Genomic DNA, 14,627 nt, shown 5'->3' with positions numbered 1-14,627 from the left:
GAGTATATAATTGCTGTGTTACTTGGATATCTTTATATTTATTTGTTTTGGAAAGTGTGGCACAGTGTGTTGCACACTCACCCGGAATTTGGTTCGACAGTACTTCAGCTGAAAGAGACCTTGCGTTGAAGCCAATCTCATTTCTCCGTTACCCAGGCCTTGGCGGTTGTCACAGCACTCCAAAGCTGTCCCTCAGCTGCAGGGGTTTGCGACAGCCGGGAAACAAACGGGGGTGGGGGGGGGGGTGGAAGCAGAGTACATGGAAGTCAGTTATTGAAACTGCCTTTCTTCCTGCCCAGGCTGAGTGTGGGTCTTCTCTGCTCTCATTTCTCCTTTTGACTTCAAGAACAAGAGCGGCAGGCAGAGCTCAGCTACTCCTCGGCTCCCTGCTCACTGGCAGTGTTCTTCAAGAAAGACACAAGAGCACATTTTGAAGCTGTGGCAAATGGCAAGGAGGTTTCTAACTCCTGAAACATGTTGTAGGAGAACAGGATACAAGGAGTTCTGGGCCTGGAAACTGTCACCAAAACGTTGGGGCCGGATCCCAGGTGCTGGAATGTGCAGGGGTAGATAAGGCATTTGTGAGACTTCCTTTTCTTCCAGAGCAACTATTTTGCAATCGTTTTCTCTACAGTTCCGGGATGTTACGAAGCCAGAGTTGACCGTGACAAGAGTGTGGTCATTAGGTTCCCCTGGGTATTGACGGAGCCCCTCTGTGTACAGAGCCAGGCACCAGAAAAGATTAGGCTTGAATAACATGGAACATGCTTACTATGTTTATTTACCTCTGGTCTCAGTTCTCAGTAAGTAACAGCTTAAAAACAGCTGCCAGTCTTAGAAAAATGTAATCACTAGGTTTTGGGGACTCAGTGTTAAAACGTGTGTGTGTGTGTGTGTGTGTGTGTGTGTGTGTGTGTGTGTGTGTGTAAAGTGATACGTTTGCATATTTTGCCAGCAGAATGAGAACCTACATGTGCTGTATAATTTCTTTGTGTTCTTCTAAAAGTTTAAAAATACTTAGTGCAATTCAAATAAAAGGGATAAACTGTGCTTTTAACAACACAGATATTAAGGGACTCAGATGGCTCAATAAGTAAAGTAGTCACTGCTCACGCCTGAGGACCTGAATTTAGATCCTCAGTCCCCATGTAAAAGCCAAGCATTGGCTCCACAGCTGTAACCCCAGTACTGGGGAGGAGCTCCGGAGAGCTTGCTGGCCAGCCAGTCTAGCTGAAACAGTGAGTTCCGGGCTCAGTGAGACTTTCCATGAAAAATAAAGTGTGGAAGGGCTGGTGAGATGGCTGAGCAGGTAAAAGTATTCCCCAGCAAGCCTGGTTACCTGAGATCTGGAAAACTGTCCTCTGGCTTCCTCCACACGTGTTCCGCGGTGCACATGCCTCCCAGGAAAGAAACAACATGTTTATTTTATGAGTATGAATATTTGGTGTGCATGTATGTCTGTGTACCACATGCATGCCTGGTGCCCATGGAGCCCAGAAGAGGGCATTCTGGAACTGGAGTTATAGGCAGTTGTGAGCCACCATGTGGGAATCGAACCCAGGTCCTTTGGAAGAGCAGCCAGTGTTCTTATCTACTGAGCCAAAAACAGGAAGAACAAAACAAAAACAAAATTAAATAAAAGAAGTAGAACGCAATAGGGAAAGATACTTGATGCTGATATCTGGCCCACACACGCATGCCCAGGAAAACACAGCTGCACATACACACAACCCACACCGGAACTAAACTATTGAGACATAGCTGCTTTATGCTAGAGTGTCATCTATCTAGTTCAAACTGGAGCTGGCATCGGCTTTCCCTTCCCACCTGCAGTCTGCCTCGGGAAACACTGGTGACGCACAGGTTCTTCTCCTGGTTGAGAAGCCATATTGAGGTGTGGTTTGCCTGTAGACTCACGTATTTTAGGCGTACAGGCTAGTGAATGTTCAAATCAAATTTTTTTCAAATCAGGTCACATGCCTATACATAATCCTAGCATGTGGGAGGCAGAGGCAAGCAAATTTCAGTAAGTTTGAAGCCAGCCTGGTCTATGTATCCAGTTCTGTGCCAGGCGGAGCTACATGGTGAGACCCTATCTGAGATGGTGGGTGTGGGAGGGAGAGAATGTTTGCTCAGGAGCCCTCCCCTAATCCGTGGCCTCGGACAACCTCCAAGCCACTCGCTCTCACTAGCTGTGCTTTTGTAAGAATTTAAAATAAGTCAACTCTTTCGTCCTCTAGCCGAATAGTCATTGTTTCCTTGACGTAACCCTTCAAGGTGACTGTTCCGTTTCGCGTTCCCACCAACATGACAAGGTCAGTTCCAGCTGCCCCACATCCTCCTGAACACTAGGAATTGCTCTTGTTCTTCACTTCAGCTGTTGGGGTGTGATGCGTTTTTAAACTAGTATATGATAACTAACGTACTTTTAAGTTTTTTTTTTTTTTAGATTATTTTATGTGTGTGGTTTTGCCTACATGTATATCTGTGTACCACATGCATGCCTAGTGCCTGTGGAGGCCAAAAGTGGTTGTATGCCCTGGAGCTAAGAGTTATGGATGGTGGTGAGCTGCCATGTGTGTGACGGGAACCAAACCAGTGTCATCTGCAAGCGAAACAAGGGCCCTAACCACAGAGCTACCTCTCCAACCCCCATGTTCTCTTTTTAAGCCATTCATGGACAGATGCTTCTTGGCTTAGGAAGGGTTACGTGATAGGGTTATGTCCTAGCAAGCCTACCATAAATTGAAGAGGCTGAAAGGCAAACATGCATTTTCTAGCTCTAACAAAGCAAATGTTGTGGCTTAGCTGCTTGTACTCTGTGGAGTACCAGTTGTTCACCCTTGAAATCATGGAGCTCACTGGAAGCCACTTCTGGCTCGAGAGTATCTTACTGCACATCATTAGCCCAGGAAAAATGAAGCTTCAAAGTATGGTTTGCAGTGAACGTGTATTGCTTTGGAACCATCATTAAATTTTAAAGTAATCTTAAGTCCAACCTTACAAGTTAGGAAACTGCTGTATTTTTCCCTTTTTAGTTTGCTTTGATCTCTTGGTCATTTTTAAAAGCTGAGTTGTTTGTCCATCTTACTGAGCTTTAAGAGTTCTTAAATATTCTGGATATGAGCCTTTTGTCATATGTTTTTCAAATACTTTTCAAAGGGGAAAAGTTTTAATAAACTTGGTTTTTCCCATTTTGTCTTATAGATTGTGCTTTCTGAGTGCTCTCTAGAAAATCTGTCCAACTTTGGGCTACAGAGATGGCTTAGTCAGGAAGTAAACTTGACCTGAGTTTGGCCCCCCAGAACCCATGTAAAAACCTAGATGTTGCCTGTAATCCCAGCACTAGGGTGCTGGAGACAGGCAGATCTTTGGAGTTTGTTGGCTAGCCTAGCCAAATGGGTGAGCCTCAGGTTCAGAGAGAAACCTTGTCTCAAAAAATAAGCTGAAAAGTAATTGAGAAAGACAACTGAAGTTGACCTTTGGCCTACACAGGCATGTGTGCATACATACACACACACATATGCACATGCGTATAAAAAAAGAAAAAATTAAGTGTGAAAAGTACTTTCTCCTTTTCTTCTAGAAGTTTTGTGTTTTGGTGATTATGTTTAAGTCCTTTATGGGGCTTGTTTTATTTTGGTTTGGGTTTGTTTTTTAGGGGGGTGTTTTTATTTTTGTTTTGAGACAGGATCTCACTATATAGCCCAGGCTGACCTGGAACTTATGGTCCTGCTGCCTCAGTCCCCCAGGTGCTGGGATTATAGGAGTGTGCCACAACAACCTGTCTCTATAGTATATTTTTAATTAATTTGTATGTGTGTATGAGGTAAGGTTCAAGTTGATTTTTTCCTATATATAACCAGTTTTTATAACCACATTTCCCCCCTGGAATCTTTTTACATCCTTGTTGAAGATCAGCTCACGATAAGTATAAGGAGTGGCTATCATGAATAATGCAGTGTGTGTTTTAGTATCTGCCTGTATTCGTGTGCAGGAATTTCATTTAGGAAATACTGGCGTCTTTAGAAAGGCATTTTTCATAAAAATATATTTGTTGGTGACAGTATAAAATCCAGTGTGAAGCTCCACCACTTCAGAATAGCTGATCTAACTGTGCAGAAATCCATTGAGATGGATAAACTTTGGAGCTGGTTAATTTGGGTGTGTGACTTTTTTTAAATAAAGATTTGTTTTGTTTTTTAAAGAAAAAGAAAGGTTCTTCTTCAGTTTAACTTAGCTTGCCATGTTGGGTTGCTCCCCGTGATACTAGCATCAGTGTGTACTCATTAGCAATGGATATTTTCTTGTTTTCCATAGTCTCAACAATTGGTATTACCAAGTCTTCGTTTTTATCAATCGTATATGCAGTTATGTTTAGTTTTGCCTTTTCTTGTTTTTAATCAGAAATTCAATGTCATCTTTCCGTCCTGGGAGAGGGCACAGTGAGAGTCGCCGGACTGTGTTTTACACCAATGAAGAGTGGGAACTTTTAGACCCGCCTCCTAAGGACCTAGAGGAGTCGCTGATACAGGAGGAAAGGAAGAAGCAGATGCCTGAGGGAAACAAAGGTACAGAATGCACCTGTGCTCTGTCACTCGGTGTGCTGCCGTTTGTTACCTCCAGGGACATAACAGACAGACACTTGACTGGCAGAGTTCCTGGAGGCATGGAGTGCAGTAGAGTCTTGTGTTATGGTGCGGGGGGGGGGGGGGGGGGCACTAATTCATAAAAGTTTGTGAAGTGCTACAAGGAATAAATGTCCATCTAGCCCAGTGGCTGCAAACCTTCTTCGGGAGATAGAATACCTGTCATGCCTCTGTGGATCACAGGCATGTCATACGCCTGTAGTTCTAGGGCCTGGGAGGCTGAAGCAGGAGGATTGCACAATTGAGGGCAGCCGGGGCTGTGTAGCAAGACTCTGTCTCAGAAACACACACACACACACACACACACACACACACACACACACACACACACATCACCTTTATTTACAGAAATTTTAGATGTGCTTAAAAGGAACAAAACCTAGTCTCATAGATTCTGGAGAAGTGGTTAAATTAGTCATATTCCCATTACTGTAACTAGTAGCTGAGTAAACTAACTCATGTAGAGAAAAGATTTATTTTGGTTCACAGTTGTAGAGATTTTAGTGTATGACCAATTGATCCCATTGCTTTGGGCCTGTTCAGGTGCATCATTATGGGACTATGAGGCCAGGAAGCAAAACAGAAAAAGGAGTGGGGTACCACTGTCTGGAAGACTTCACATTAGGCCCCTAGTTTTCATCATCTTCCAGTATCAACAAGCTGGTGACTTAAGGTGTTAACACATGGACCTTTGGGAGACACGCTAGACCCGAACAAGTCCCCAGGTCAGAAACATGCACCTCTGTGAGTTGTCATGAGGCAGGCACACCAGCTATCCAGTGCCACTTAGGTGCCAGATGCTGTTGCCCCCTTCGAGTCTCTGCCCGACTGCAGGAGGCCACTGTGTGCTTCTAACAGCAGAGATGCCTTTGTGTCTCATAGCTTTAAAAAATCAAAAGTTCATAGTACTTTTGTGTCTCCTGTTTGTATTTTTGAGTATACATTTGAAGCCATTCATAGTAACATTTATTTGGACCATTTAATATGCAAAGTCACACTTTAAAAATGTATTTTTACTTTTTTTTTTCACAGACAAAATCACATATTTAATCTCAAATCATGATAGTGGGTAATGAGTTCAATACTCCGCTTTCACAAATAGACAGATCATCAAGACAAAAACAAAACAGAGAAACATTAAGTTAACATCATAAAGTAATTAGACCTATCAGACATGTGCAGAACATTCCACCAAACACTATATTTTCTTCTCAGCAGCTCAAAAACTTTCTCTAAAATTGACCAATATGTGCACACAAAGCCAGTCTCAACAGATGTAAGGTATTTTACACACTACCCAGCATCCTATCTAACCATCATGAATTAAAGCTAGATTTCAACAACAATGAAGATAGCAGAAAGAACAGGAACTCTTAGAAACTGAATAACTAACTGATGAATGAAAACTGGGTCCAGATAAAATTCAACAAGAAAACTAACAACTTTTTGCAATGAAAGAGAAGGAAGTACAATGTACTGAAACATATAGCAAGTTCATAGCTCTAAGTTCTTACTTTTTTTTTTAATTTTACAATATAATTTAATTCTACATATCAGCCACGGATTCCCTTGTTCTCCCCCCTCCCGCCCCCCCTCACCTTCCCCCCAGCCCACTCCCCATTCCCATCTCCTCCAGGGCAAAGACTCCCCCGAGGACTGAGATCAACCTGGTAGACTCAGTCTAGGCAGGTCCAGTCCCCTCCTCCCAGGCTGAGCCAAGCGACCCTGCATAGGCCCCAGGTTTCAAACAGCCAACTCATGCACTGAGGGCAGGACCCGGTCCCACTGCCTGGGTGCCTCCCAAACAGATCAAGCCAATCAACTGTCTCACCCATTCAGAGGGCCTGATCCAGTTGGGGGAAAACATTCATTGTGTTTTGGTTTTGAGCCAAAAACAAATGAGTAGAAATAAGAAGCCCAGGGTCGCCTTGTGCATCTCAGCTTGACTTAAAGGGCTCATGTTGTAGTCTTCTGTAAAGAGTGGTCCAGTGAGGACTCTGCTGGTTTTAGACCTCTTGGGTATTCTCTGCAGTGAGCTGGGGCAAAGTGACATGGGCTGCCCTGCTTTCTTCAAGGGTTGACGAGTCCGCACCCCCTGAGAGTGATCTCTGAGGACACCAGGAGAAGCTTTAACTTGCTCAAAAACTTTTTTGTTTTAATGTAGGAGTCACTAGTTCGGGATTCCCCTTCGAGTTTGGACGGAACCCTTACAAAGGAAAGCGCCCCTTGAAAGACATAATTGGGTCATACAAAAATCGCCAGAGCAGCGGTGATTCCTCGATTGAGGGAACATCATCGGGTGGCGGAAGCCTCACGAAACCAGTCTCCGAGATGCAGCTGCAGATTGAAAGCCAGCAGGAAGAGCTGGAGCAGCTCAAGAAGGACCTGTCCAGTCAGAAGGTAGCTTTCTCCTGACTTCTGTGTGTTCCTTCAGCAGCCAAAGACCAAGGAGCCCTTCCCTGATGCTTGTGCTGCCGGGGCCTCCATCCCGGGGCCTCCATCCCGGGGCCTCCATCCCGGGGCCTCCATCCCATGCCCTGAGCTATGCCCGTCATTTATTCAAAGGCCCTAGACTACATGGAGGGAAGGGAAGGTTACAGGGTGCTGCTATCTGCGCCCACACCCAGTTCCTCAGCCTAGAGGTCTCTGAAGTTTCCACATCCTGTTAGACAGAACTATTTTTCTAAGCTGGTCAGACATTCTTCTTCCTAATTGCTGGACAGTTCAGTGAATCTTAGAGCCTGGATTTTTCTTCCCCCACCCCCAGCCTGTTTTGTTTTATTTTTAATTATGTGTGTGAGTATGTGAATGCGGGCACCCATGGAGATCAGAAAAGGGTGTCAAATCCAGTGAGCCTCCCAGCATAGATTCTGGGAACCAAGCTCAGATCCTCTGCAAGAGCAGTATGTGCTTGTAACTGCTGATTCATTCTCTGTCAACCCCTGCGCGCGCGCGCGCACGCGCGCGCACACACACACACACACACACACACACACACTCACGTCCATTTATTTCTTTACTTACTTACTTATTTTTGAGACATCATTTCACTGTGTAGCCTAGGCTGGCCTGGAACAATTGATCCTCCTCCAGCACTGGAATTACAGGCATGTGCCACCACACAGTACTTCACAGATCCCTTAGTACTGATAAACATGTGCCAGGAACCATTGCTAATTACAGCATGCACATCCATTATTTCCAGTTTCCTATTATTGTTCTCTTCAGGCTGTATTTGTGGAGTAAATTTTTTTCCTCTCTATTTTTGAGGTCTTTCAAGAGGAAGTTCAGTATTAAAATGTTTCCAGTGAAGTTTGTTTCTGCATTTCCTCAAATTCCAGTGATTACTTACATAACAACACTGTTATGATTTCTGTTTTTCTCCCTCACACCCTTCTTCACCTCATCATCTTCTTGGCTCCTAGGAGCTCATTCGGCTGCTCCAGCAGACAGTCCGGTCGTCCCAATATGACAAGTATTTCACAAGCCACCAAATCAGCCAGGGGGTCCCCAGGGACACACTGGAGCTTCTCCACCAAAAAGACGAGCAGATCCTGGGCCTCAGCGGCCAACTGGAGAGGTTCAGCCTGGAGAAGGAGAGTCTCCAGCAGGAAGTGAGGACGCTGAAGAGCAAGGTGGGCGAGCTGAACGAGCGGCTGGGGATGCTGATGGAGACCATCCAGGCCAAGGACGAGGTCATCATCAAGCTCAGCGAGTGTGAGGGCAGCGTGTCTTCGCCCACCATGGGGCCCACCTCTCCTTTGGCCAGCCCAGCCAGCCGAGACCAGCTGGAGCTGGACAGGCTAAAAGTAAGGGCAGGGTGTGGGCTGGCTTTTTGGACAGAGATCCCAAACTCTGTTAGCTCCCTCAGTTTCGATCCCTAGAGGTACTGTCATCAGTGAGCTAGTCTGGGAAGGAAGCAGAGCTGGGGCAGGGCACAGAAACTGGCTTTGCAGTCAACTTCTAGGCATTTTAAGGAACTTCCTTGGAAGCACTTCCAGCACTGTTAGCATTGCCGCTATTGCCTGGGACACTTCCAGCTCTTCTAGTCCCTTTCTTAGGAGGAGCTGAAACACCCCTTTCCTTTGATTGATCCCACTCTCAGGACTTCATTATGCCATGGAACATATGGAGGTTGTCAGTTTCCCCTTCTGTGTACATGAATGCAAACATGGACTGAATTTGCACAGCCTCCCGCAGGCCCAGGTAGGAGTATTGTCACAGTCGTCAGAGTAGGGTCAGCTGGGAAAGTGGACCCAGCTCCAGGCAGTTCAGAAAAGAAGCCTGCTTGGTCAGGGTCAGTGCCTAACATCAGAAGTCGTGAACTTGGAAGGGTGGAGCTGTCTTCCCAGTGTCCTCCTCTTCGATGGCCCAGGGATGAGAAGCAGGTTCCTGAACACAAGGGAACTGAGGTGATAGGCAGCACATGAGGGAGGGGAGCATTCCCCCTTTGGGAAGCAGGGGAATGCTTTTAGGCCTGTGGACAATTCTGCTGGTCTAGAGTAGAGAGCTGAACCGTTTGGGCTGCTATGAGTAAGGTTGTAGAGGAGACCAGCATACCTCTGCTGTCAGCAGCTCCTGAGACTCTACTGGAGAAGAAAGATTTAGGTAGACAAATGTCTACCTAATGGGGCATTAGGTAGAACCCAAACAACTCCAGCAGACCACAAATAGGTCTTTAACTACTAGCCCCAGTGTTTCCACGTGGCCATTGTCTTCTTGCAAATAATTTGGTTCCAGGTGTTTGGCCTAGGTGTGTTACTGTTGAGGTCATTACAGAGTGTGAACATCATGGCTTCCAGCACCTTTCATTTACCAGCTGTGAGCTGAGTGTGTGCCGGGCAGGCTGGGGACTTCAGAGTTAGGAACACTGAGACAATGGCAGCACTGTTGGAATGTGTGGGTGGTCTGTCTTAGTGACAACACCCTTTGGATACACAGGCCAATGTGGTTTATTTTTTTGGTGTGTGTGGTGTGTGCATGGGTGCACGTGTATCTGCAGGTGGACATGCACAGGTGTGCCCATGCACGTGGAGACTAGATACTGATATTCTCCCTCCATACCTCTCCACCTTATTTTCTGAGACAAAGTCTGAACCCTGAGCTTACCGGTTGGCCTGGAAGCTCCAGGGATCCCCCTGTCTCTGCGCTTGCTGCACTAGGGTTATAGGAGTACTGTAGCACAAGGCTCTTACATGGTGTAGAAACCCAAGTGTAGGTCCTCATTCCTGTGCAGCAGACTCTTTGCTGGCTAAGCCCTCTTCACAGCTTTCTGTAGGATTGATTAATGAGGAACCAAAGCACCTTATTATATTTATATCTACTATAGAACAGGCCTCATTATTTTATTTATTTATATTTTTGAGACAAGGTTGCATACTGTAGCTCAGGCTGACTCGGAACTCATTGTAGCCCAGGTTTGCCTCAGACTCAAGGTAATCCCTTCCATGTCCAGGGTGCTGGAGTTACCAGGTGCGAGCCCCCATGCTTGGCTGCTTGTTTGTTTCTGTTTCGTTTTTCTTTTAACAAGTGGTCTTGGTGTTGCCTGTAGAAGTCAATTTTGTTTATATGCTCAGCCTTAAATGTTCTGCCCTTCCTATGCGTCCCCACGGTAGTAATTTTTTAGTGTTTGTCACGTGGGTTTTCCAGGTGGTCTTTTTGTTCTTGGCAGGAGCTAAGTGTATGGCACACATTTCCCCAGGGAGCTAAGCCGGGGTGTGAGAATAGGCTGTGTAATTTCTATGACCACCAAACCTTTGAAGACGGCCAACTCACCTCATCCAAAGCGGGCCGTGTCCTCCTGTGTCCTTGTGTGGCTGGGGTGACTTTGAATGAGTCATGGATCCTTTTCCTCAGTTTTTCTCAACGCTTTCAAGCTGTGGCTCCAAAGTCTACACAGGGAATGAAGCCTAGTGGGGAAACGTCCTAAGTGGCTGGTGGTTGTTGGCTTCCTAGCGGGCAGGGCAGCCTGCCTAGGTCAGAACCTCACGTTGCTGGCGTTGCTCCGCCCGAGCCTGTTACTGCAGTGAGATCCAGTCCTCCCCAAAGAGTGTAGGCGGCTTGCCCCGAGCTCAGCCATCCTCACACAGTGAGCTCTGACCAGCGGTGACCTCATCTGTGAAGCAGTGCTGCTGCCCCTGGGTGTTAGGAGGGTTGAGGGAAGTGGTCCACATCTGGACCTGGCACCCTGTGGAGTGTTTATTGCCAGACGTTATTATCAAGAAAGTATACTGATGGCAAATGGTCAGAATTTACTTAGACTGGAGCACAAATTTTACACTAAAGACAAAGTACACAGCCAGTAGGGACAGAGTAGCTGTCACTTAGCCTTTCTCCTCACAGCTCAGTGTCTTTCCTTTCTCTCCAGCCAACCTTCTTTTAACGACCTGCCTTTTAATGATGTGTGTGTTCATTGTTTCCCAATACAGTATTTTTAAGATGCCAGGAGAGCCGAGAAAATGTCATCATTTGAGCCAGAAAAGGACACATTAGCCTTCTTTGGGGTCTGACATTTTCGCTTAAGTACTTGGTTTGCTGAGGCTGAGTTGGTACGATGCAGGGGTTGGGTTGCAGGTGAGGAGGCTCAAGTACTGGGCCTGGCCCCCAGAGCTCGGAAGCTGGCTTCCCTGCACAGCAGTCAGTGAACGCATAGCCTCCCTGACCTGGGTCTGTCTGGCGAATAATGCTGAGAATGGCTCCTGGGACTTGAGAGGTCTAAGTGAGATCAAGACGCTCATATGCCTTGCCCAGAGTTCTGTGACCCATAGCATGTGTTCCATGAGTGCCAGCAAATCAGGGGCAGCAGGGAAACCTTCCCAGTTCTTCTGCATCTTATAGGAAAGTCTGTACCCTGGAGGAAGTTCAGTCTGGAGACTGGGGAGTGTCTGGAGAAATATTTAGAAATGGTCAGGGGCAGAGGGAGGGTGTGGTTACAAAAGATGGAATTTATAAGAAGTCTTTAGAAACCACAGCCTTAAAGATGGTTCTGATTCATCTTTATTTAGAAGCTTCTTTGTTTTATCATGAGGATGGTCTAAAGCAGTCAGTAAACTTTATTTCCAGAGCATTTTACGTGAAACCTCTTCCCTACCCAGCCACATCTGTACTTCAAGTTGAACAGGACAAAACGTGTGACCATGGGAGAGGGAAGCAGGCCAGATCCCTGAGTTTGAAACCAGACTAGTCTACATAGTGACTTCCAGAACAGCTAAGGATACATGATGGAGAGACCCTGTCTTTACAAAAAAAACTTTGTCTCCAGCTTGTTATGTTCTCTCAAGTGACCAGTTGGCCATCCACTGAAGAGCCCATTTTGTTCTTGGTTGTTTGTGGAGTCGGTGCTGGGGACTGGACCCAGGCAGGGCCTTTATCACAGCTCCACCCTCTGTCCCGTCGTTCTTTTCCTTCAACTTTTCCACAATGCACACAAAAGCAAGGGCTCTATCCTCCAGAGTCCCTGCTGCATCACAGGTTGTAGTAGTTATCATTACATGCCGTTCTTAATCAGGGCTCTTGTGCATTTTTATAGTGTTTTAAAATAGAAGCTACATAAGTAAAAATGAGAACCTACGAAGAATATGTTCAATTTCTCTGGCTTAAAGGAATGTTAAATTATTATTGCTTTTTTTTCTCATCACCAACTTAATGAGTATGAGTGGATTTAGAAAATACAACCTGTTTATTTCTCCTGCCATCAGTCAAGAAAAATCACCACTGCTAAGTAATGTTTTTTCCACCTCCTTCATGACGACAGCAGTATTCTCACCTCCTGCTGCCCCAAATGGCCAAAAAAGATTCCTCAGAGTGCTACTTCTGACATCTTTCCATTTTTCTTTTAGAACTTGCTCTCACTTAGCGGGACTCAAATATACTAATTATGTTGGGTAACTAGCCAACATGTAACCCACATGAATTGATAATATTTTTCTCTAACAGGATAGTCTGCAAGGGTACAAAACCCAAAATAAATTTCTAAATAAGGAAATTTTGGAACTCTCTGCTCTACGAAGAAATGCAGAAAGGAGAGAGAGGGATCTGATGGCAAAGGTAAGTCAGGATGGATGCATTTTACCACTTGGTGAGAGGGAGGAAAGTACATTTCAGCAGATGTGCTGTAGAACCTGCCCAACCGCCATGCTGGGAAAAACATGGCTACTGGTATCAAAACATATGTTTAGTATGTCCAGTACATTTTCTTTGTGGATGACAAAGAAACACTCTCACATATGGCATTCATACATTTTTAAAGTGTTTTCAGAGGTAAAAATGAAGTGTAATTATAGGGTTCTCCTAAATTCATATTACCTAGATTTTCATTTATACTGTAGAAATTTAGTTTCACATGTGTGAAGCAGGAATGGTGAGCATATTACCATCTCCACAGATCCAGCAGGATTGGCTTGAGAATCAGCCATGATTACGGCTGCAGAGGGCTTTGGAAAGTATATAGGGCCACAAGGCTTTCAGCTGCATAGTAGTGAGTTATACACACCTGACACTCGTCCCAGATGTTGTGTGTATGTACTATTTTTGAGCAGCCTTCTGAGCACATTTCTAAACTGTATTTCTGCATATTTGCCAGGATGAAGTTGATTTTTCCATCAGGTAGCAGATGGCAACTAGTCCTACCAGGACATGATGTCCTAACAAAGTTGGTGTGCATGGGGGGTAGGGCATTCATGGCCCATGTAACCAAGTATTAGGCTTGACCTCAGTAATTGGCTCGTGACGAGTTTTGTTGCTCCCTCTAACCATGTTGAAGAATGGTACCTGTGTTTATCAGCACCCCTTCTGTGTTGAACTCTTAAAAAAAAGAGGGGAGCCGTAGCAGGCTATTTTAACCCTGAAAGGGTCTGTGGCATGAATTAACCTTTCACCTGTGTTGTAATTTGCAGCAGGCTTACTTCCTAATCTTTCTGGGCATGCTGGTTTGGGTTCATTGGTTGCCTAAGGGACCCAAGGCATGCTTTTCCTGTGTTTATCTCTGGGTAGAGGTAACAGCTTACCACCTTACATTCTCTGCAGTATTCTAGCCTGGAAGCCAAGCTCTGCCAGGTGGAAAGTAAGTATTTGATACTGCTTCAAGAAATGAAGACACCAGTTTGCTCAGAAGAACAGGGGCCTACCAGGGATGTCATAGCCCAGTTGCTGGAGGATGCTCTGCAGGTTGAGAGCCAAGAACAGCCAGAGCAAGCATTCATTAAGCCTCATCTGGTCAGGTAAATGTGCTTGACTCTGTTGGGAAGTCCACCCGTTTCTAAAGTTCCCTTTCCATAGCAGTAGACACTCACGGGGCACTTAACACTGTGTATCTTATTTGATGCCTGTAATAAGTACTGTCAGGCCAGCAAAACATATATCATCATTCTCCCTCAGAAATCAAGTGCTGGAGCTGGAATCAGTCCAGGCCTGTTGATTCCAAAATCATGTCAAAGTAGCCACACCTACAATCCATATCTCTTTCTGTGGGGGCCAGTTTTCCAAGAAATAGGAACCCTTTCCTGACACGAATACATCCCATCCACAGGGAACTGAAAGCAAAGGGGCCTATGAAGGGAAGCTGCGTTTTCCTTGTATGGGAAGGCAGTTCTATAACCTGACTGAGTGGCCCAAGACCCACAGAGGATCTGAAACAAACCAAGATGCACTAAGGCAACTACATGTAAAATACTGCATCTTTTTTTTTTTTCTTGTGGGGATGGGGGTCATAGAGCCTAGAAGCATCTGATGGATCTTGGATTAAAAGCTCATATACAATGTATTTTCTGACAAGTCTCGGCGTGTTAGGACTAGGAAAACTCTGCAGGTTCACCTGGGGTACCCTCCTCTTCTGTCTCTGTCTCTCAGACTGAGCACTGTCTGGGCCTTGCTCAATGCAATCTCCTCACTGCCTTTCCTCCAGCCTCAGATGAAGCCCTTGGACATGCTGGGGCCCTTCCCCAAGCTGACAGAACCTCCCAGCATTGACTGCACTAGTTA

At 45.6% G+C, this 14,627-nt stretch overlaps 1 protein-coding gene across 1 annotated transcript in view; it reads left to right on the top strand.

Moving 5' to 3' along the window:
- Nucleotides 1-14,627, top strand: part of Tbc1d2b (TBC1 domain family member 2B) — a 77,975-nt gene that overhangs the window by 41,023 nt on the left and 22,325 nt on the right. Inside the window, exons 4-8 of the mRNA XM_059268361.1 lie at nucleotides 4,408-4,571; nucleotides 6,814-7,049; nucleotides 8,075-8,458; nucleotides 12,585-12,695; nucleotides 13,674-13,867. Of these exons, the coding sequence (XP_059124344.1) occupies nucleotides 4,408-4,571; nucleotides 6,814-7,049; nucleotides 8,075-8,458; nucleotides 12,585-12,695; nucleotides 13,674-13,867 (1,089 nt within the window). The remainder of the gene's footprint in view (nucleotides 1-4,407; nucleotides 4,572-6,813; nucleotides 7,050-8,074; nucleotides 8,459-12,584; nucleotides 12,696-13,673; nucleotides 13,868-14,627) is intronic.

This window comes from Peromyscus eremicus, chromosome 7, assembly GCF_949786415.1.
Source record: "Peromyscus eremicus chromosome 7, PerEre_H2_v1, whole genome shotgun sequence".
Taxonomy (NCBI): domain Eukaryota; kingdom Metazoa; phylum Chordata; class Mammalia; order Rodentia; family Cricetidae; genus Peromyscus; species Peromyscus eremicus.
The sequence above is the reverse complement of the archived record's forward strand: the minus strand, read 5'-3'. Positions and strand labels throughout refer to the sequence as shown.